The sequence below is a fragment of the Sceloporus undulatus genome, chromosome 1, assembly GCF_019175285.1.
Source record: "Sceloporus undulatus isolate JIND9_A2432 ecotype Alabama chromosome 1, SceUnd_v1.1, whole genome shotgun sequence".
Taxonomy (NCBI): Eukaryota; Metazoa; Chordata; class Lepidosauria; order Squamata; family Phrynosomatidae; genus Sceloporus; species Sceloporus undulatus.
The window spans coordinates 315,420,914-315,444,096 of NC_056522.1; the positions used below are offsets into that span (position 1 = coordinate 315,420,914).

The following is a 23,183-nucleotide window of genomic DNA, read 5'->3' on the forward strand; positions in this document are numbered from 1 at the left end:
GTGTCTGCTTTTGGGTTCTGCCAATTTGCGGGTAGCACTAGTCTTCGGTGCTTTGCCTGCTTAAGCTTCCCTCCGATCTGTGATGTACTGTTTAAGCAGCTCGACTTCGGCTTTTGATGCTCCAGCTGGCGAACTGCTCTTCTCTAGCTCTAAGGTGCACCACATTCTCCGCTGCTTTTTCCTTCACCTGAGCTACAGCCTCTTCTATTTGGTTCTTCCTAATTTCCTCTATTGTGCCATCGTTGTAAGCATTGACGCTTCGTGGGCTAATCCCCAAATTCCCCACGATGCCCACCTATTTTTCTGTTTTGGACACTCTCCTAAGTCCCTTCCTCTCTGTCTTTGCATTTACACCCTCAGCAAGTGGCAAAGGGTCCTCCGTGGATCCTCGGCCTTCCCGGATTAGGTCCCTACTGAGGATCCACCTCTGTAGGCGATCCTGGCTCCTCCGCTTTCACTAGCCTGTCTGCTCTTTCTGCACTTGCTCCATTGTGAGTCGGGGCTGAGGGGGGGTTTTGGAACCTTTGCACCGGTTTCCAACAAATCCCTGCTCCCAGCGGGTATGGGAACTCACTTACGGTCTCCCACCGACTCGTACCTATGTCTGGCTCCTGTGCTCCAAGAGCCGTTGTTCGGATCCTCCCCGGGACTCCACAGAACCCTCATTGAAACTCTGGTCAGGGCTGCACCCAATCACGCGGGGCCCGCGCTGCTGCAGCGAGCGACTTAAGGGTTGTCCTCGTTTAGACCGGCTAGGAGTCAATGAGGCGCCACCCACTTTCACTAGGGAGTTCGAGTGTGCTCTCTATCCCACTCTGCGTGGCTACCGACCAACGGCACTCAAAACTTGGGCCACGCTCGACTTTCTACTGAGCTTCTTCCCTGGGACCTCGATAGGCTCCCCGCAATGGCACTCTCCTCGGGCTGCCTTCCCTCCCTTGAACCTGGGTTTTGGGCCTCCGGACCAGGACGTCTCCTGCCTTGCCTACCTCGCCCGTCAAGGAGGTTTTGAACTGTTGGGTGATCCTGAGTTTTTATGGGGTTATGGATTGGGCTGGGGACAGACCTGCACCTGCTCCCCCCCCACGATAGTGAAAAAAAAATAGGGCGTCGGGCTGCCTACTCCGACAAACACCCAAGGGTATTATGATTAGGCCCACAACTGGACGGCTACCGTTGCCAATGAGCAGGACACCTAACCAAGAGATGAACGGGATTAGCCAACCAAGATAGTCCTTTGCCCTTATGGCCAGCGCACAGAACACACTCACACACCTTCCTATTATTCCTGTCTGCAGCGGCTTGTTTTGGGATCCCTGTTCTTCCAGTTCCGAGATCTAGGACAGCCCAAGTGATCAGTTGGAAGTCTAGTTTCGGGGGAGAGTTCTATGCCGCACTTTCTCCACCAAAATTGTAGCACGGGTTCCGTTAGGGGAATTTTATTAGGTTGTTATTAGTCCAAAATTGCAAGAGGGGGTGGCTACAAGAGCCCTCGAGATCGTCTCCCTATCTGTATACCGAGTAGACCAGGGGATCCCATATACTGAGCTGAGGCAGGTTTTAATATAAAGATCTATTTTGAACAGGGGAGGAAACACACAACAATGCACACACATACACACATTCAAGGCTCAGGAAGAAAGGTTGAATGTGGAAAGATGTCAGGCTTGCTATGGTATACTTACCAAGATGTAGTCTTTCTCCGGGAAGTGAAATGGGATGTTGGCAGTGAGGCCAATTCTGCTCCGCACCTGGGTTTGAGCAGAGAAACCGGCCACCAGATCAAAGGTCTGACTGACGTGGATGGGTATGACCTTGAAAAATGGCGCCGATGAGCGCCAAAAGTGGGGACCTTTGGGCCAACTCGGCCTGAGGGCAGAGGTTTTGGTGATGAAACAAAGGTGTTTATGTTCTTTCACCTGGATGTCTGGGTCTGATAATATCTATGACCATAAGCTGTTTGGACAACGACTTGAGGAGGGGGCGATTATTCCAGGGAAGGCAAACATTTACTCTTCCTGGCTGAAGATAATCCCTTCTTGCCAACTTCCCCGACCTTCTGAGATGCTAATGTGGCTGTTTGCCTAAGGAATGGGACATTTCCTGTCGCTTTGCCAGTAATGGCGGTCAAGCTAGGAGTCTGGCCAGGGTCATTCAAGGGTTATCATGATTCCAAAATTTAAACCAAGCGGTAACACAAACTAGTTATTGTTTAGACTTTAAATTCAGGTTTATACATGGTGCAGTGTTTGGAGTGCTGCACTGGGACACTGGGAGACCAGGATTTGAATTACTGATCAGCCATGGAAACCCTGGGTGCCCTTGGGCATGTCACACTCTCTTGTCCTCAGAGAGGAAGGCAAAGGCAACCCTCCCCTCATGAACAACCTGTGCCAAGAAAATCCCGTGATAAGCTTGCCATCCTCAGGAGAGCTATGCCTCCTCCTCCTTCTGCAAAGGGGGCACCATGTGTGTTCCCAAGGTAAACCTCAGCCCCAGCTTCCCTCCAGGAGGGAGAGCTTTGCCTCCTTCTCCTTCTCCCAAGAAGGGAAGGTGTTCCTGAGGTAAACTTCAGCTCCAGGTTGCTCCTAAGTCCCTTGGGAGACAGCAAGCCTTCCCTCATACTACCCCCTCATTCTTCCTCCAATAGGGGCAGATGTTCCCGAGGTAAATTTCAGTCCCACGTTACCCCTAGAAGGGCCTTGCAAAATGACAGTACTTGCCTATAGGGAAATCATACTTGCCCGTAGGGAATCATTGGAGAATACTTGCCTATAGGGAAACATTGAATATTGCCCAGAGAGAATCACTGACAAATACTTGCCCATAGAGAATCATTGAAGAATACATGCCCATAGGGAAACATAGGAGAACACTTGATCCTAGGGGAACATAGGGGAATACTTGACCATAGGGAAACTTAGTGGAATACACTTGCCTATAGGGAAACATAGGGGAAAACTTGCCGATAGGGAAACATTGAATACTTGCCCAATTTTTTCCTATGGGAAAGTATTCTCCAGTGTTTCCCTATGGCCAAGTATGATTTCCCTATGGGCAAGTACTGTCATTTGTTTTAGTTTGTCCCCCCACAGGAGGGCCTTCCTTCCTTCCATTTGTCCCATCTCTAACAAGAGAACCTGATCCTGTGGCAAACCTCAGTTCCAGGTGTCCCACAGATGCTCCCAGGTTGGAGGGCCTTGCCTCCATCTTCCCCCTCGTTCTATGCCCAAACCATGTTCCTGAGGTAAAAACATGGACTCCAGGCCACCCTCAGGAGGGCTAGGCCTCCTCCTCTTTCCCCTTGCTCTCAGCCCCAGCTTCCCTCTTGCCTCCTCCTCCTCCTTGCTCCTTTTCCCAAGAGGGGAATGTTTTCCTGAGGTAATAAATCCAATAACATCCAAACAATGATACCTTTATTGGACCAACCAAAATGCACAATTACATGTTGCAAGTGGGAAGTTGAAGGCTTTTCTGGCTAGCATCCATATTTTTGTGTGAGTTTTTCAGGCTATGTGGCCATGTCCTAGAAGAGTTTACTCCTGACATTTCACCAGTATCTGTGGCTGGCATCTTCAGAGAATGCTGTCATGGAAGAGAGTGGGGTATATATACTGTTGGTTATTGGGAAGTGATTTGCATGTTAATCTGTGTATTGTTCTGCTGTTGAATGGCAAGACCTCAGGGTGGGAGGATATTCAGAGAGAATTAGTGTCTGTTTAATTAGTGATCATTGTTTGCTGGGAAAACCCCTGACCCTGGGTGGTTTTTTTCACTTGCATTGTGCTGGGTCTTGATTCTAGTGTTCTTCAGGACCTGTAGCCAGACTTTGCTAACTTTAAGGGTTTCTTCTTTTCTGTTGAAGTTGTCTAGGTGTTTGTGGATTTCAACTGCTTCCCTGCGCATTCTGACCTGATAGCTGTTGGCATGGTCCAGAATTTGCAAGCTTTTGAAGTCACACTGGCTTCTTTACCAGGCAAACAGGAGAAAGTGATTGAAGATGTTAGTCACAGGCCTACGTTTTCTGTTTCTGGTCTTAGTTCAGATGGCAGGGAGGACCATCTTCAGGCTGGCACCTCCTCCCCCTTTGGCCATGCAGTCACTGGTAGATTTTCAAAGTCAAGGCAATTTAGTGTCCATTTGCAGTTCAAAGATGATGTTTCTTTTGAATCCAGCATGTCTAAGTAAAGGTACCATTGTGAAGTTGAAGGCTTTCATGACTGGCATCCATAGTTTTTTTCAGGCTATGTGGCCACGGTCTGAAAGTTTATTCCTGACGTTTCGCCAGCATCTGTGGCTGGCATCTTTATTCTCTGAAGATGCCAGGCACAGATGTAGGTGAAACATCAGGATTAAACTCCTCCAGAACATGGCCACATAGCCTGAAAAAGACTACAAAAAACTAAAGGGATCATTGTTTGGACTTGGAGTAAAGGTATTGTGGTTTGGATGTTACTGGGTTTGCTATGGCCAACACGGCTACCCCTAGAACAGTGATTCTCAACCTGTGTAATGCTGCCACCCTTTAATACAGTTCCTCATGTTGTGGTGACCCCCAACCGATGGTCTTGGTTCCTAAGACCATGGGAAATGTGTGTTTTCTGATGCTCTTAGGTGACCCCCGTGAAACACTGGAGAATACTTTCCCACTGGGAAACACACTGGCCTCATTTTTTCCTACGGCCGAGTATCCTCCAATGGTTCCCTATGGCCAAGTATTGTTGTTTGTTTTAGTACATCCCCAGAGTTTGAGAACCGCTGCCCTAAAATCTAGGGGACCTGGAACCGAGCTTTATTACCTCAGAACATCTAGGGCCTAGGTGTCCTGAGGTACTGTATTAAATCCCCCTCAGTCCTTGTCGTGGTGGCCCTTCCAGTCTGCAGTGCCTCCTCCCCGTCGCTTGGGGGCGAGCTTGGGCCTGGGCGCCTCTCTCTGAGCGAGGAGGGCGTCCCTCTTTGCCCCCCTCCTCCTCGACTTGGCCAGGGACCGAAGCAGGAGGAGGAGGAGGAGAGGAGGCCTTATTGGCCGAGGCTGTTGCCGCCGCAAGGGCTGCCGGTCTATAGCCAGGCAAGGGAGCGGGCAGGCGGGCCGAGGCCCGGACCTAAGATGGCGGCGGCGCTGGCGGGGGGGAAGAGGAGGCGGCGGAGGCGGAGGCGCAGGAGCGGCTGCTGGCGGCAGCGGCTCCTCCTCGGGTGGCTGTCGCGAGGCGGCGGCGGTGGCGGTGGCTGCGGGGGTCTGGGCGGATAGAGAGCGAGCAAGCGAGGGAAGAAGCGAGCGGTCCAGGCCTCCTCCTCCTCCTCCTGGGCTGCCGCCGCCGCCGCCGCCGCCACCTCCGCCATGGGCTCCCAGGTGCTGCAGATCCTGCGCCAAGGCGTGTGGGCCGCCCTGAGCGGAGGATGGTACCAGGACCCCCACCAGGGCGCCGGGGTGAACGCGCTCCACCTCTACCTCTGGCTCTTCCTGCTCGGCTTCCCCTTCACCCTCTACATGGTGAGCCAGCCCCGGGCTTGTGTGTTGCCTGGGAGTTTGTGGGAACACTTTGTGCTTGTGTGTTTGCATGTGAGGTTGTGAGTTTGTGGGTATGTTTGTGTCTGAGGTGTTTGCGTTTGTGTGTTTGTATGTTGGGGAGTTTGTGTGAGGTGTTTGTGTCTGTGTCTGAGGTCCTTGTGTGTTTGTGAGGTGTTTGTATGTTGTGTGTTTGTGTGCTGTGTGTATGCTTGTGTCTGTGTCAGAGATTTTTGTGTGTGAGTTTGTGTGTTTCTGTGTGAGTTTGTCTGCGGTGTTTGTGTGTATGTTTGTGTTTGTGTCTGAGGTGTGTGTGTGTTGGTGGTGCCCTTTTCTCCCTCCTCAAAATGCAGCCCTCCATTTGAGTCCTTTGTTTATCTGCCCCTCCATGCCCAACTTGTTCAGGTTCAATAACATCCAAACAGTGGCACAAAACACACTGCAGGAACAACGCACTTTTGAGACTGCTTTAGCTGCCCTGGAAATGAGTGCTAGGGAACCCTGGGGATTGTAGTTTATTGTAGGCACTAGAGAAGGCTAAAGGCCTCACAAAACTACAGTTCCCAGCATTCCCTAGCACTGAGCCAGGGTGATTAATCTCGAACTGGATTATTTCTGCAATATGTTTTGGACCTAAGACTGCGCATGCATCTGAGGAAGCCAACCGAGTCGCAACAAACTACAGCTCCTAGAATTGCAGAGCATGGAGCCATGGCAGTTAAAGTGGTGTCAAAGCAGGTTATTCCTGCAGGAACCGAAGCAGAAGTCTTCTTGGAGCCTGGGTGGCGGAGTGCAGTGGGTCCGTGCTTTTCAGGGTCCCTTCACATGTTAGGAAAGCCTTAGGTTGGGGGGGGGGGCTTTCCTGTGGGAATGAAATGTCTCCCATCACCTGCGTGTGAATGCAAATGGGTGGCTCCTCTGCACAAGGCCTTTGGAGAAAAGAACCAGGTACGTCTGCACTGGTTAATGCGGGGTGGTCTCTGAAAGTGGAGTCAGCGGGGCATAGTCGTTTGAGCCTTGGATTAGGACTCTGGAGAGACCAGCGCTTTCAACCCAGATCGGGCATGTAAACCCACAGGGTGACCTTGGGCAAGTCACACACTCTCAGCCTCAGAGAATGGCAATGGCAAACGCCCTCTAAAGAAACTTACCAAGAAAAGCCCATGATAGGGTCACTTTAGGGTCACCATGAATTAGAAAAGACTTGAAAGCACACAACAACGTATGCTGACGTGTGGGTGGGTGTTATTTCTGACACCACTCCATTGAAAGAGCTCTCTGTCTGGGGGAATAGAAGATGCCCCTCTTGTGGAAGGAATACCTCTCTTGGAGACTTAGAAGTGTAATCAGTGCTTGCTCTGGTGAGGCCCTAGCTGTGCTGCTTTCTTCTTAATCCATACTGGTTGCTGAGTTTAACTGGTAGTTCCTGGTTTGTCTCATGGGTCCAAAACACACTGCAGAAATAATCCAGTTTGAGACCACTTTAACTGCCCTGGCTTAATGCTAGGGAATTCTGGCAACTGTAGTTTTGTGAGACGTTTAGCTGAATCGGTCAGAAAGAGCTCTAATACTGAGCCAGGGCAGTTAAAGCGGTCTCCAAATCGATTATTTCTGGAGTGTGTTTTGGACCAAAGAGTGCTGGATATCTCCTTAGTTCTGTGTAGGTGTCAGTGAAGAACTATGTATGGATGACTGACTGCCTGCTTTTTAACTGCACCCATTTATGCTCCATTTGAGCTAAGAGGCTTGATTCTGCAATAATCCAAAGTACTGGAAGATTTGCCTTTTTACTGCTAATGTGGAGGGTCGGTATGTGAATCTTTATCATCTTTGACAGAGGTGATAAAGACTGAACACTGTTTTAATAGGAGGTAGCATGCACTCATACTAGGGCTTGGATTTAAACTCAATAGTGTATCAATGAATTAATAAGCTGGGTGTTTGGGGTAGCAATGAATAAGCTGTTTCTGACTGTTTGATACTATACATCACAAAATTGTCATTAAGTCAAGCCATATCAATTTATTGGCTGCGAGACATCTGTCAAATGTACATATGTGCGATAAATTTGATAGTATGTAGAGAATGATAGTCTACTATCCTATTCTGGCATGGTATTTCATGTTGCGCTTGTCCCCCTCCCCATATTTCCCCATGGCATGCTGGATGTTTGGGGTGATCTTTCACTCTTTTAATCGTTTTCAGAATTTTGCAGCCTGTAGATTGATCTTCTGAGGCCACTTTTGAGTTCAGAAATCAAAATACTTAGTTTTAAGGTTGTTGTTGAGAGGAATTGTGAAATGGTCATCTCTTGGATAAATATTCCACACAGAAATGCAATATTACTCTCACTCCCTACTTTTATTTTGTCCACTGTATGTGTGACTAATTTTTGTTAAGTGTGGTGTTGCTTTGACAACCAGACATTGATCACATTTCATTCCTGGCAGCCTCAAATAAACAGACATTACAAGGTGAAAGCTGACTTTTTAAAAAGTGTGTGTGGTTCATTAAATGAGGCTCCAGGGAGAGCCCTACGTGAGCTTGCAAATTACATGAGTGAACAGCTCACTATGAGTGACTACTTGTTTCATTAGCAACTGTTTTTGTCAGGAGAGTATATGACTAAGGAAGAATCTAGATGATGGCTTCTCAGAATCTCAATCCTTTAGTTTATCTTTTGTTATATTATTTTTAGATTTTCACATGGTTGAATGCAATCTACTATTGGCAAGGGAACAGGAGACAGTGACCGATCACGCCATTCTATCTAAGCTCTAATGTGTATTAAATGAGCAATCATAGTTTTTCTTATGACTAAACATTTGCTAGCAGAAGTTGCAATGTCATTTCTGAGAGTTGCCTTATCATAAAAGAAGTCTGTGTTTGGGGTAGATCTGTGCATAACTTGGCATGCTGTGTTGGCATTAACCCATGGTGAATGTGCACAGCCTGAACCTTTCAACTCTGTGTGATAAATGTGATGATGTAGCAAATAAGGACTTGATAAGCAATACAAGAGAACCAGCATGCTGTAGTGGTTTGAGTGTTGGATTATGACTCAGGAGACTTAAGGTTTGAATCCTGTTCAGCCATAGAAACCCACTGGGTGACCTTGGGCAAGTCACACTCTCTCAGCCTCAGGAAGGCAAAGGCAAACCCCTTCTGAACAAATCTTGCCAAGAAAACCTCATCATAGCATTGTCTTAGGGTTGCCATAAGTCAGAAAAGACTTGAAGGCACATAACAACAAGTGATACAAACTTGGTGAAGCAATAACATAATTGTTTTGCTAAGTTTTGTGAATATCCAACCAAGGCCTACTTTCTGTGCATCTGTGGTTATGAAAAAAGACTAGTATTGGATACATTCAAGGAGATTTTGTTTGGCCTACAATATCTTAACTGAAATGTTACTTTTCAGATTTAAAGACAGAGGAGGAGAGCATAAAAATGTTGAATTATATTTTGAAACTAATATGAGAGTCATATGTGCAGTTTTTCCAAATCTGTCAACTTCAGTCTGGTGTCATATCATGGTTTAGCATTTGGGGCAAACAGAGTAGGGCATTTGGATATTTTAATCTAGTATCAGCTGTCTCTACTTTGTTCAGACAAATTGTTCTTAAGATTGAATATTGAAAAGAAGTTTGCCTCCCCTAGTTCTAACTTGTATTTGAAGTGGAGAATACTAGCCCAAGTGAGTGGCTTACATTTGGAGACCATTTGTACGTTTATATTTGTAGAAGATGAATTCAAGATGTCTGCTTTGTCAGGAGAAAAACATCAGGTGATGGAATGACATTTCAGAACTGTGCATGAGCAGCAATTGGTTTATAGGTCTTTTTCTTGAGATACGTGAAGCTGTAATTCTTGTTAGTCTCTGGCGCTTACTAATAAGGAAAAAGCAGGCAAAAGATAATCAGTTCAGAGAGGAAATTATTGTTGCACAGTCTTGGACTAAATCCATAGGCCCTCTACCTTAATAGTTAATACAGTATAGGGGAATTAGTCATAAGTAAAAAGAGTTTGAGTCACAATTGGCAGTCTTTTTTTCACATTTTGCCATGTACATACTGTACAGTCTAGACATATTCTAAATAGACAAGTCCACTGTGGTCATCACTCCTTATTTTCAGCATACTGTTTACTGTAAGTATTCTGAAGCTCTGCCATTATAGGACTTTCACAATAGAGCAATATTTACCATGCATCCTTTGGAAAAGCCTGAGATGTTTTAGGATGTGGTTTCTGACTATGTATAGGAGCCAGTAGTTTCAATACCTAAATAAATAAATAAATAAATAAATAAAATACTTAGTGTTACCTAACATCTCATAAATTGTGACCATAAAAAAATAGGCATTAAGAGAAATAAAGCCTGTGCCAAGTTAACATTGGCAAATCACTTTGAGGAGGAGGCTTGGGTTGTAATCATTTGCTTGGCTAATGGCTCCTTCCAGTGTGCAAATTTGCTGCAACTCTTCCTGTTGTTGTGTTGCTGGTTGAAGTGTAGAATGAATGGAGCTAACTGCTGAGCATTGATGGAGACATTTTGGCTTATGTACTATTACCTGATTAGGAACAATCTTCTCACCAGTCTAAGACATTTCATCTTTATTGGTGCTTCAGATGTGTATGTATGTGCCTTCAAATCACTTGCCAATTTACAGTGATTCCATGAATTTCATACAGGTTTTCTTAGGCAAGGAATACTCAGAAGTGGTTTTGCCATTTCCTTCTTCTGAAATTTAGCCTATAGCACCTGATATTCATGGGAGGTCTTCCTAGTACAAGTGAAAATGTATGCAATATTTAAAAAATATGTTTAGATAGTGTCCCTGGAATTGTAGGAAATAATGATCATCATCATCATCATCATCATCATCATCATTTATATACTGTTTCTCTCCCAGAAAGGGACTCAAGGTGGCTCAGAGATAAAATTGTTTAAAGTTTTTACAATAAACATTAAAAATTTAAAAATTAACAAACAATTAAATTCATCTTACTAAAACAGTATAAAATTATATGTAACATACAAAAGTTAAAGTAGAAGGCATATATCAGATTAGCAATATTAGGAACAATTTGTATACTTTTCTGTAGATGGTGAGTGTATTTCAACAGTATTGTTTATATGTGCAGCCATTTCATAAGAAGTGTGAATACCATCCCCATCTCATCCCCCGGAAGAGATCTGTCTTAATGGCATTTTTAAAGCTCTCTAGATTGGTAGTTTGACGGATCTTGTCCGACAGGCCATTCCATAAGTTGGAAACAGCTGCAGAAAATGTCCTCTGGGAGGTCGCTGTCAACTTGGTTTTTAAGGGCTGTAGTAAATTCCTCCCAGAGGATCTGAGTGTACGGGGCGGATTGTATGGAAGCAGGCGATCCCTTTGATAGGTTGGGCCCAAGCCATGCAGGGCTTTCAAGGTGATAACCTACACCTTGTACTGTTCCTGGAAACTAATAGGCAGCCAGTGGAATGACTTCAATATTGGTGTTATATGGTCACTCTTTGCTGTTCCTGTGACCAACCTGGCTGCCATATTCTGTACCAACTGGAGTTTCCAGACTAGGCACAAGGGTAGCCCCATGTAGAGCGCATTGCAAAAATCAAGCCTTGAAGTTACCAGCGTATGTGCTACAGTTTCGAGGTCACCCTGTTCCAGGAAAGGGCGCAGCTGGCATATCAGCCGAAGCTGATAACAGGCGCTCTTGACCGTCGTATTCACCTGATTACTCATCTGAAGCGATGGGTCGAGAAGCACTCCCAGACTGTGAACACAGTCCTTCGAGGAGAGCGTGAGCCCCTCTAGGACTGGAGGTTGCAGCCCAATACCTGGTTTGGGGGCCCCTACCATAAGTACCTCCATTTTGTCTGGATTCAACTTGAGCTTGTTTTCCCTCTTCTAATCCATTACTGCCTGAAGACACTGGTTGAGGGGAGAGATGCCATCTGTCATTGTCACTGATGACCTGAACATGGAGAAATATATTTGGGAGTCAACAGCATACTGATAACACCCAGCCCCATATCCTCGGATGATTTCTCCCAGCGGCTTCATATAGATGTTAATTACCATCGGGGACAAGATGGCGCCTTGAGGGACACCACAATTAAGCTCTGTTTTTGAAGAACGACTGTCCCTGAGCATCACCCTCTGGAACCTACCCGAGAGGAAGGAAGAGAACCACTGCAACGGAGTGCCTCCAATTCCTAACTCTCTCAGGCATTCCAGAAGGATGTCGTGGCCTACTGTGTTGAATGCCACTGAGAGGTCTAGCAACACCAACAGAATCACGCTCCCACTGTCAATGGCTAGACTAAGGTCATCAGTTGAAGCGATCATGGCAGTCTCCACCCCATACCTGGTCCTGATGCCTGTTTGAAATGGATCAAGAAAATCTGCTTCATCCAAGACCACTTGGAACTGAAGAGTAACTGCCCTCTCGATCTCCTTGCTCAAAAATGGCAGATGAGAAACAGGCCTATAATTTCTCATGTCCAGGGGGTCCAGGGAGGGTTTTTTTTAAAGAGCGGTCTAACGATCGCTTCTTTGAAGGAGGATGGTATATGGCCCTCCACAAGGGAAGCATTGATGATATTATGCATGTATAAGTTAGACTGTTAGGTCTTAGTTTGCTTTTTATGTGTCTTTACACAAGTGCTTCAAATGTTGCATTAGTGTTACACCTTTCTATAAAGCTAAAAAGTTTTTGAAAGGACTATATTTGAATATGACAGACAAGCAAAACTCTTTGTCAACAAACTGGTGAGATGCAATCATATCACAAAAGTCTAGTCTAACATTTTTTGGTATGGTGATACATCTCTGCTATGTTGACTTAGGGATGGCTTCTGAATTTTGAATACATATTCAACGGTGGTGAAGACCGTGCACATCCTCATTGGATGTTATCTTAAAACAAGGTCAATGAACAATTCCATTTTTAGTACATATAAATGTTTTTTGTTCAGAAATGGTGGTGTTGTCTCCTTTCCCTTCTACATTTCGTCTTAAATTTGTTGTCTGTTGCATGTCAGCTGTTGACCTGTTCCTGTCTAAGACCTATATCATTCTTTGTCTCTCTCTTTTCCTCTCCCACGCCTGTGCCACACACACACACACACACACACACACACACACACACACAAACAGAGGGAGAGAATGAGATTTGCTTTAAACTCTCATGGAGACAGGAAGGGAGTTGGCAAGGCATTGAGAGGAAGTCATGGTCTAAAACTGGGAAGGAATTAAATGTGTAGGGAAATTAACTGAGGAAGAGAAAATTACTGTCAGTTCAGAACATTGTTCGCATACTTTGCAGCTTTAAATGACTGAAGTGTACATAGGATCCCTACTGGATCTAATAGAGAGTCCATCTATTCTAGACTGATATGTGGTTCCTAAAAGTGGCCAGGCAGTTCCTTTTGGAAAGCCTATAGACAGGAGATAATGGCTGCATTATAATCTTGCTGACTGGTGTTCAGAAATTGGTTTCTCAATGTAGAAGTTTGATTTATATATGAAGGTTGATACATCTGTCAGTAACTATCTCCATTAATTTTTGTAACCTTTAAAAAGATCATCAGCTACCACTAGGATTTGTGTTCGTGAATCTCCATACATTAATTGTGAATTTTGTGAAATAATAATTTCCTTTGTCTCTTTAGAAACAGCTGCCACTTAATTCCTGGGTAACCCTCTAGTATATATGTTGAAGCTCATTCTAGGGCATATGGAAGTAATTATTAGTAAGCAATTTACCTAATCAAATAGGTGAATTTTATTTGTTTAATATAGTTGTCCTCCTCTTGAAGCTTTAGGAACTCTGTCTCGGTTTATTGTGAGATCCAGCCTTGCCATTTGTTGCCCAGGTGCAATCTGTCACTTGGCAACTGGGTTCATGCATCAATTGCACAATCTCTATAGAGAGATAAGGAGTTGTGATCCAGGTATATAAGCCAAAAATATTGCAGCACATACATGTAGGGATGCCTTGGAATCTTGAGTGGGTGGCAAATACAGCAGCTACTGTATTGACATGATTAGCTATTCCTGCAGTGCTCATATTTGTTCCGAGGTCTTGTTTTGGTCTTCAAAGCCCCTGTTTTGCTCTAAAGTTTGGGATCCAGGTGTTTAGAAAACTTCTTTCCCCCAAATTGACTTGGTAGGTCAATAAGAACCCCTTCAAAGGCCTTGTATTCTGTGCCCCCCCCCCCCCTGCAGAATTTAGGTCATTACTAAAGATTGGACTTGACTCACCTACGGCGTCTATATTCCCCACAGAATTTTCTCAACCACTTGCTTTGTTTCAGGTTAAGGTGGACAAATTGTGGTCCATGGGTGATATGCAGGCCATGACTCACTTTTCTGGCTGCTGAAGTCCCTCTGAGCTCTCTGTATTTTTCAACATGATTTTTGCCCAGTTTTTGCCTCAAACCATGGAGGAAGCAAGTTGGATGCATGAAAAAGGTGACGATGCCCTCGGCTAAATTTCAGAGGAAGGAACTGGTAAAAACACCTTTTGAGTATTCCTTGCCTAAGAAAACCTTATGAAAAATGTATGGAGTTGCCATAAGTTGACATGCAACATGAAGGCATGCACACACACATACACACAGCACCTTCAACCACCCTGCAGGGGAATCCCTCTTAAAAATGATGACAAGAAGTGATATGGCATCATGTCCTGTGGCCATTTCAAGGACCATAGGAAAATGGAGCTTTTGGTATTCTCTGGGGTTTGGTTCCAGAACACCCCCCCCCCCCCATGCATACCAGTGAGGCTCATAGAAAATTGGCCGTTGCCTTCCATGCAGTTGCCCGCCCCTGTTTTAGATTAAATAATTTCTCCAACCTTTTATTTGTAAGTTTCCAGGCAAGATACAAAGTGTTGGTTTTAACCTTTAAAGCCCTACATGGCTTGGGTCCTGACTTCTTGCGGGAATGCTTTCTCCCGTATCATCCTCCCTGCACTCTTTGTTCTGCTGGGAAGAATCTGCTTTAACCAAAGAGGCCTAGACTTTCAGCAGTGACTCAGCGTTCCTTTTCAGCAGTTGCTCCTAGACTTTGGAATGACCTGCTGGATGAGATCCGTCAGATCACCACCTTGGAAACCTTTAAGAAGGCTATTAAGATGGATCTCTTCCGGCAGGCCTTTCCAGACTAAGTCCACCTCTATTTTCCTGCCTCCCCCTCCACTTCTCTCCCCTTTTCTCCATCCCTTTTTCCATCCTATCTGGTCCCCGCTATACATTTCTTTTTTACAAATCTTCCATTGATTTTAACTGTGATTTTATACTACTGTTTTAATATCTGTCTGGTTTAATCTCTTTTTAGTATTACTATGTTTTTATACTGGGGTGGGGGAGGGATAGGGTTTTTTATAATTTTAACTGTATCCTCTTTTATTGTTGTAATCCGCTTGGATTCCAAGTGATTAAGTGGAATATAAATAATAATAATAATTATTATTATTATTGAGTAGTGTTTCTAATGGTGCTTCTGAGGTCCCCCCCCCAATTTATGGCTTCATTGTAGCCTTGTTCTTTTTGTAAATCTATTTTTTATTATTTTGTGTCTATTATGGAATGCAGTTGATATGATATTAAAGCTAGAAAGTAAACCTTTAAACCAGGGTAGAAACAAGTGAAATGAAACAGATCTTATGAGAGCAAAAGATAAACATTTCCTCCTACCATTCATAAATTTATAAAGATATAAATTCCATTCCTACCTCTCGGGTAGATTCCAGATGGTGCAGCTGGGGGACTGTTGTTCCGATAAGAGGGCACTTACATCTGGCGTCCCTCAAGGAGCAATTTTGTCCCCCATGCTATTTAACATTTACATGAAACCGCTGGGACAGATCATCCGGAGACATGGGGCGCGGTGTTATCAGTACGCTGATGATACCCAAATATGTTTCTCTGTGTCTCTGACTGATGCAGTGACTAGGGATGGCATCTCTCCTCTCGTTGCCTGTCTGGAGTCGGTAATGGGCTGGATGAGGGAAAACAGACTCAGTCTGAATCCAGAGAAAACGGAAGTACTCGTGATAGGCTCCCCGGGCCCGGGGAAGGAAATTTGTCCACCTGTCCTGAATGGGGTCCCGCTCACCTTGAAGGACTCAGTTCACAGTCTGAGGGTGCTTCTGGACTCGTCACTCCACCTGACTTCTCAGGTGGATGTGACGGTCAGGAGCACCTGTTACCATTTTCGGCTGATACGCCAGCTGCGACCCTACCTGAGCCAGGGGGACCTTGAAATGGTGGTACATGCTCTGGTAACCTCTCGGTTGGATTTCTGTAATGCGCTCTACATGGGGCAACCCTTGTACCAAACCCGGAAGCTCCAATTAGTACAGAATATGGCAGCTAGGTTGGTCACTGGATGCTCCAGGACTAGCCATATAACACCTATTCTGCAAGATCTACATTGGCTGCCTATTTGCTTCCAGGCGCAATACAAGGTGTTGGTTATTACCTATAAAGCCTCAAATGGCTTGGGCCCAGGGTACTTGGAGGACCGCTTCTTCCCATATAATCCGCCCCGCACTCTCAGATCCGTCGGGAAGCATTTGTTGAGGGTTCCTAAGATGAGATATATCTCGTCCTCACAAAGGGCATTTTCTACCTCAGCCCCGCAAATCTCGAAACTTCCTTCCTGACGAGCTCCGCTCTGTCACCTCCCTAGATCTTTTTAGGAAGAAACTTAAGACCTTTCTTTTCCGACAAGCTTTCCCCCATGTGTCCTAATGTTATGTTGTTCTCTCCCTGATATACAGATGTTTTTATCCAGCTAGCTTTGTTTTTGTGGTTTTAATTATCTGTAAGTTTTATAGTTTGTAACTTCTAATGGGATGTTGTTACTGTTTTGTCAGTAATACGTGTTATGCCGGTTTTTTATATTGTATCACTTCTTGCTGTACACCGCTGTGATCTAATTTGGAATAGCGGTATAGAAATAATTTTTTAAAATTATTATTATAATACATTTTCACCTCCTCATCTTAGAAAAAGAGTATGACTAAGGTTTAAAACACACTGCAGAAATAATCCTGTTTGACACTGCTTTAACTGCCTGGCTCAATGCTAGGGAATTCTGGGATTTGAAGTTTTGTGAGACTTTAAACTTCCTCTGTCAGAGAGCTCTGGTGACAGAGTTCCCTAGCACTCTGCCAGGACAGTTAAAGTGGTCTTAAACTGAATTATTTCTGCAGTGTATTTTGGACCCTAGTAAACATATTTATTATAAGTCCTTTGGCCATCTTGGTTGCTTTTTTCTATTCCTTATCTAATTCTACAATATACTTAGTAAGAAGGGTTAACTTCAGTTATACATTAAGATTCCAGTTGCAGCTCCATTAATATGCATTATTGTCCTGGCAACTTCATTTCCTGTTTCTTTCTTAATAATCCTAACATGGCCTTTTCCCTTTTACTTCCTCTCCACATTGATACATGCTGTTCATCCTTGATTTTATGATCTTTACTTCTATACCCTCACACAATTCAAACCCCATAAAGACAAATATGTATAGACACACGTGTGCACACACACACATTTATACAAAGAGAGAGAGAGACTTAATTTTGCCCTAATTTGTTTCATTTTACATATTCATGAATCTCATTTGCCATTTTATGACCCAGTTTGGAAAGATCGTTCTGGAGTTCTTCAGGATTCTTCTACGTATATTGATTGCTTTGATGTCCTCTGAAAATGTTTTCTTGTCAGCTGCACCTAATGTTAAAGAATAATAGCATACATTTGTGGGACTGAATTGTTTGCTTGCTTCTGTTGAGAAAAATATGCATACATTCTTACTGTCTTCCAGTTACCAGTTTATAAAGGATTTGTCCTTCTGTGTTCTGATTTATGTGCTTCTTTTGGAGCCTTTGGTGAGGGGTTTTGTCAAAAGTCCTTGAAAGTTCAAGTATAAAATGTCTATTTGGAATTGCAGCATGTGCCTGTTTGTTGATACTGCCTGGGAATTCTACCAGGTAGACAATGCAGCACATCTCTCCCTAAATCATAACTTATTGTTCCATATCCTCAATAATTTTAGCCTTGGTAATGCTTCTACCGTCACCACATAGTGCTGTTCCATTTCTGGAAGAGAAGTTCGGCTAACAAGTCTATGATTCCTGTGTTCTAGATTTTCTTTCTAAAAATGGCAATGGCCCTCTTCCAGTTCTTTGGCAAAAGATGCTGGTCTGAATAATTCACATATTTTTGCTAAAAGATTTGGCCAGTGTCAAGTTTGAGTTCAAGAGCTTTTAGGAGAATGTTGCTAAAACTTCATAATTTGTTGTCTTGTGACTTACCATTTAGCCCTCAACATCTGTCTTTCTGACTTCTGTTTAGTGTAGGAGAAGCAACACCCCACCAGCTGTGGTTGAGATACAGACGCCGCTGACATAAGGGAGGACATGAGTATCCCTTCCTCGCCAGAGCCAGTCCCCACGCCCAGGAATCCCGGGGCCCAGGAGACCCTTCCCCCGGCTCAGACATCCCAGGGGGAAAAGGGCACTGTGCGTGTGGCGGCGCCATCTTGGGGACCGGGCCCCTTTAATTCGGTGGGTTTCCCTCCCCTCGTCATGTGGCCTGGGCCCTTCCCCTGCCAGACCAGCGGCAGCGACGCCCCCCTCCCAGCCTCCTCTCCACAGGAGAGCACTTGGCCCAGTGCCTGGCCGGTCCCTTGGCAAGCAGACCCCAACCGCACCACCTTTCTGCCATGGGGGGGTTTGGTCACCCCTTTCATCGGGAGTGGCCCTTTCGGCCACGTGGGCTCCTATGGCGGCGGCCATCTTGGCCATGCGGAGTCCTATGGGGGCCGCCATCTTGAACCAGAAGTGGGTCCTAACCACCCAGCGGGCGGGTCGGCACGCCACCAGAGGCCATTACGCGGCGCTTCCTCCTCCCCCACTCCCCCTGCGAGAAGGCCAGCCACCGCAGTTCAGGGCTCTGCAGGCACAGCGCGCCCCCGGGAGGGGGCAGAGCCTGCTTCCTCCTGCTCCGGGGCCAGGTCCGCCAGTGAGGGCTCTAGCAACCCTCTCACCCGCCGCACTGCCCTAGACCGTTCCCCAGCAGCCTCCCACTCCGCTGTCTCTGAACACTCCGAGGAGGATTCAGAGTCGGAGCATTCCTATCAGCCGCCCTCCAAACGCCCGAGGTTCGGGAGGGTGTCGGGCAAACGTAAGAGGGCGCCCACCCAGCTGTCCTCGGACGAGGACGCCTTAGAAGCTCTCTCGGGTTCCAATCAATCTGGAACCGAGGAGGGAGAGCTTTCCCAGGATGAGGATATTGACGAAAGGGATGGGCCCTCTTCTTCCCGGCTCTTTAGTGCCGAAGATTATGCCCCCCTCATCAGGAAAACTACTAAGACCCTGGGGATCACTTTGCCCTCTGGCAAGGCTCTCACGTCCGACTCGGATCTGCCCAGAGTGGGCGAGGATCTATTCCCAGTTTCGGCCCCTTCTATTTTAGAGGTGCCTTGCCCTTATAACATCATGCAGATTATAAGGGAGGAATGGGAAAAGCCAGCTGCAGCTAGGCCCAACAGTAGCTTCACTCGTAAGCATTACATCCTGCAGCAGTCAGTCATGGACAAGCTTAAGGTCCCTTTGGTTGATGCTCCTGTGTCCGCCCTAGTTTCTTCATCAGTTTTTAGCTGTGACGGCGAGGACACCCTTAGAGGTCCGGAGGACAGGAGGGCCAAAGGAGCTCTCAAAAAAGTCCATGAGGCCTCCTCCATAGCCATTAGGGCCGCCACGACAGTCTCTGTGGTCAGCAGGGCTTCCCTCCAGTGGTCTAAGGACCTTCTTGACATGCTCCCTAACGCAGACACTAGAGTTAGACAAACCATAAATAAGATCATCAAGGCATGGGCCTTCACAGCTGACGCCACGCTGGACACCGTCCAACAGTGCGCGAGAGCTCAGTCCGCGGCTGTGGCAGTAAGGCGCCAATTCTGGCTTAAGAGCTGGAATGTGGACTCCAGGTCTAAACAGAACTTATCCTACACTCCCTTCTTAGGCACTAAGCTCTTCGGCGAGTCGCTTGACCCAGTCTTAGTAGAGGGAAAAGATAAAAAGAAGGCCTTGCCTTCCACTAAAAAGAAAGACGATAGGAGGCAGTTTAGGCAGCGTTCTTCCTTTCGTTCCTTTCGACCTGACTACTCCTCCACTAACTCCTCTTCTCAAGCCAGGGAGTCCAGACCCAGATCCCGCTGGGGAGACTCCAAATTCCCCAAACATAACAAGGCTTCATTCTCCCATAAAGACGGCGGAGGTCCCAAGGCTACAAACAAAAATAAACAAGCATGACAGAATGATTCCAGTAGGGGGGCAGACTTCAGGGATTCGCTCACATCTGGGAGAATTCCACCTCGGACACGTGGGTTCTCGACACTATTCGGCATGGATACAAGCTTCAGTTCCATCTAAGGCCTCACAACATGTTCGCGCCCTCTCCCAGATCCAAGGATCCCAAAAGACACCGCCTCCTACTGGAAGCCATCTCTCACCTTTTGGAGATTCGAGCCATAGAACCAGTGCCACCGGACCAAAAGGGAAAAGGCTGTTACTCCACCATTTTTCTAGTCCCAAAGAAGAACGGCTCCTGGAGATCCATTCTAAACCTAAGAGGAGTCAACCGCTTCATAACCAAGAGGAGGTTCCGGATGGAAACCCTGAAGTCGATCCTGGACAGCCTCCAACCCAGAGACTTTCTTTCCTCTATAGACCTTCGGGATGCTTATTTTCACATCTTGATCCATCCGGACTCCCGACGCTTCCTGCGTTTCAAATATGGCCGGCGACATTTTCAATACAGAGCCCTCCCATTTGGGCTTCTGTCGGCCCCAAGGGTGTTCACCAAGATTATGGTGGCCCTGATAGCCCATTGGAGATCCCGTCGCCTCCACGTTCACCCCTACTTAGACGATCTCCTGATTTGAGCCCCCTCCAGCCGGCAGGCTGCCCTCGACACGCAGATGGTCCTCAAATCCCTGGAGGACCATGGCTTCCTGGTCAACCTGAACAAGAGCTTCATCCTCCCCAGTCAGCAGATCCGTCACTTGGGCGCCAAGATCGACACTTTGGGGGGAACGGTGTGCCTGCCCTCAGATCGGATCCAGTCCATTCGCGCCTCGATCCGCAAGGTTCTGGACATACCGTCCGCCTCGCTTCAGGCCCTGGCCCATCTCCAGGGGCTGATGATCGCAGCGATCGACTGCCTGCCCTGGGCGAGGTTCCATGCTCGTCCACTCCAGTGGCTTCTGCTCCCTTACCAGAAAGACATTGCTCTCAAGAGGCCAAGAAAGATACTGATACCCAGGCGGGTGCGCCGCTCGCTGACCTGGTGGACCTCATGAGCGATCGTCAGGGGGCATCCCATTTGGACACCACACAAGGTCCAGATCACCACGGATGCCAGCCTCCGCGGTTGGGGAGCCCGCTGCGGGATCCACATAGCCCAGGGAAAGTGGGACCAGTGGGAAAAGACACAGAGCATCAACTGGCTCGAGCTTCGGGCCATCCGATTGGCTCTCCTAGCCTTCAGACACATAATCAAGGACCAAGCAGTCCTGATCAGAACAGACAACATAACCGCCAAAGCCCATGTCAACCGCCAAGGGGGCACAAGGTCTCGCACGCTCATGGACGAGGCTCAGTCTCTCCTAACCTGGTCGGAGGACAATCTGGTCTCATTGGAGGCCGAACATCTTCAGGGCCTGCTCAACACCAGGGCAGATTGGCTGAGTCGGACCGACATAGACAACGGAGAGTGGAGTCTTCATCCAGATGTCTTCACAAGCGTCGTGACGGTTCTCGGAAGCCCTATAATAGATCTGTTCGCCTCCCCGGTCAATGCCAAGACACCCAGATTTGTCTCAAGGTTCAAGACAGAGGGGTCAGAGGACATCGATGCCCTGAATTGCCAATGGCCGTCGGGTCTTCTCTATGCCTTCCCACCGGTGCCTCTGATTTCAAAACTTCTATCGAAGATTCGAAGGCTCAGAGCAGAGGTCATCCTGATAGCTCCAGCCTGGCCCAGACGTCCGTGGTACTCGGAGATCCTCAGCCTGTCGACACGGAGTTTGCCACTGCCCCTGAGATCGGATTTGTTGTCCCAAGGCCAAGTCTACCACCCACAACCAGCCTGGCTTCAGCTTCACGCGTGGAGATTGAGCGGCTCATGCTGACTACCTACGGCTATTCGCCTGAAGTAATCGAATCAATCTTGGCTTCCCGGCGAGCGTCAACAATGAGGATCTATGATTACACCTTCAGAGCGTTCAGGAGATGGTGTAAGTTAAAGAGGAGGGACTTCATCCACGTGACGGTTCCTACTCTTCTCCAATTCCTCCAGGATGGCTTTGACCGTGGTCTCAGGCCCAATATGGTCAAGAGGCAAGTGGCAGCTATTACATCCATCCTACCTCATGAGGAATCAGCCCGGATATCCAATCATCCCCACATCCGCAGGCTACTAAAAGGGGTCTCTAACAGGGCGCCGCCTACAAGACACCGGTTCCCCTCCTGGGACCTCCACGTCATCCTTAAGGCTCTGACGACACACCCCTTTGAACCCATTAGGAGAGCCCCGCTCAAAATAATCACCTTTAAGACTCTGATGCTCACCGCCTTGACCTCTGCTCGCAGAGTGTCGGAGCTGGGTGCCTTGTCGGTGAGAAAAGAACTCTGCATCATTCGGCCGGACTCGGTAGTGTTAAGGACCGACCCATCCTTTATTCCGAAGGTCAACTCTGCCTTCCATGCGGCACAGGACATCGTCCTCCCCTCCTTCTGTCCTCACCCCACCAGAGAGTTAGAAAAGATCTATCACACTTTAGACGTACGTAGGGCTATTAAGTCATACATCAGGGCCACGTCAGCCATAAGAAAGTCAGACTCTCTCTTCGTCTCTTTCCAGCCAAAGTCTGCAGGCAGAAAGGTTTCCACTTCCACACTCTCCCGATGGATTAGGAACTGCATCACGCTATGCTATAGATCGCTAGAACTCGAGCCACCTGAGGGCATCCTGGCCCACTCGACGAGAAGTGCGGCGACCTCAGCGGCGCTAGTCACTAGTGCTTCCCTGTCCGAGATCTGTAGAGCTGCCACATGGAAATCTCCCTCAACCTTTGTTAAACACTACAAGCTGGACCGCTTCCAGTCAGCTGAGGCAGCTTTTGGTCGCAGAGTGTTACAACAGATAGTCAAAGATGAGATATACATGCCAGCAGGCCCACCCTTAGGAGGTTAAGCGGCTTTTGTAAATACCAATTTAAAGGAGGCTCGGCTCCTTCTCTGCTGGGAAATGGAACATTGGTACTTACCTGAGAGACGTCCCTTTCCAGCAGAGAAGGTCCGAGCATCCTTCCCACCGCTTGGGGATTGCATCCCTTTCCTCTGCTGGCATGGGGCCCACCGGGGTGGCGGTCTGATCAGCTAAGCCGGACCTGTCTAGTCTACGGGGGCCTAACCTTATCTTTCTCTAGCTTACAGGGAGACCATAGTTTGGCTTTTTCAGCTAGTCATTGACTGAGGCCACAAGGGGTTGCTCCGCCCTGATAGGCGGGGTCAGGCCCCTGGCCTTTGTTTTTCTTTCTCCCTGCCTAACAGGAGTCATGTGGGCGGAGCCACCCAATTTAAAGGA

General features: G+C 47.0%; 1 protein-coding gene across 1 annotated transcript in view; it reads left to right on the top strand.

Moving 5' to 3' along the window:
• Window positions 1-5,082: 5,082 nt before the first annotated feature.
• PCNX1 (pecanex 1) overlaps window positions 5,083-23,183 on the top strand; it is a 145,337-nt gene continuing 127,236 nt past the window's right edge. The window contains exon 1 of the mRNA XM_042459931.1: window positions 5,083-5,491. Within this exon, the coding sequence (XP_042315865.1) occupies window positions 5,339-5,491 (153 nt within the window). The 5' untranslated portion in view covers window positions 5,083-5,338. The remainder of the gene's footprint in view (window positions 5,492-23,183) is intronic.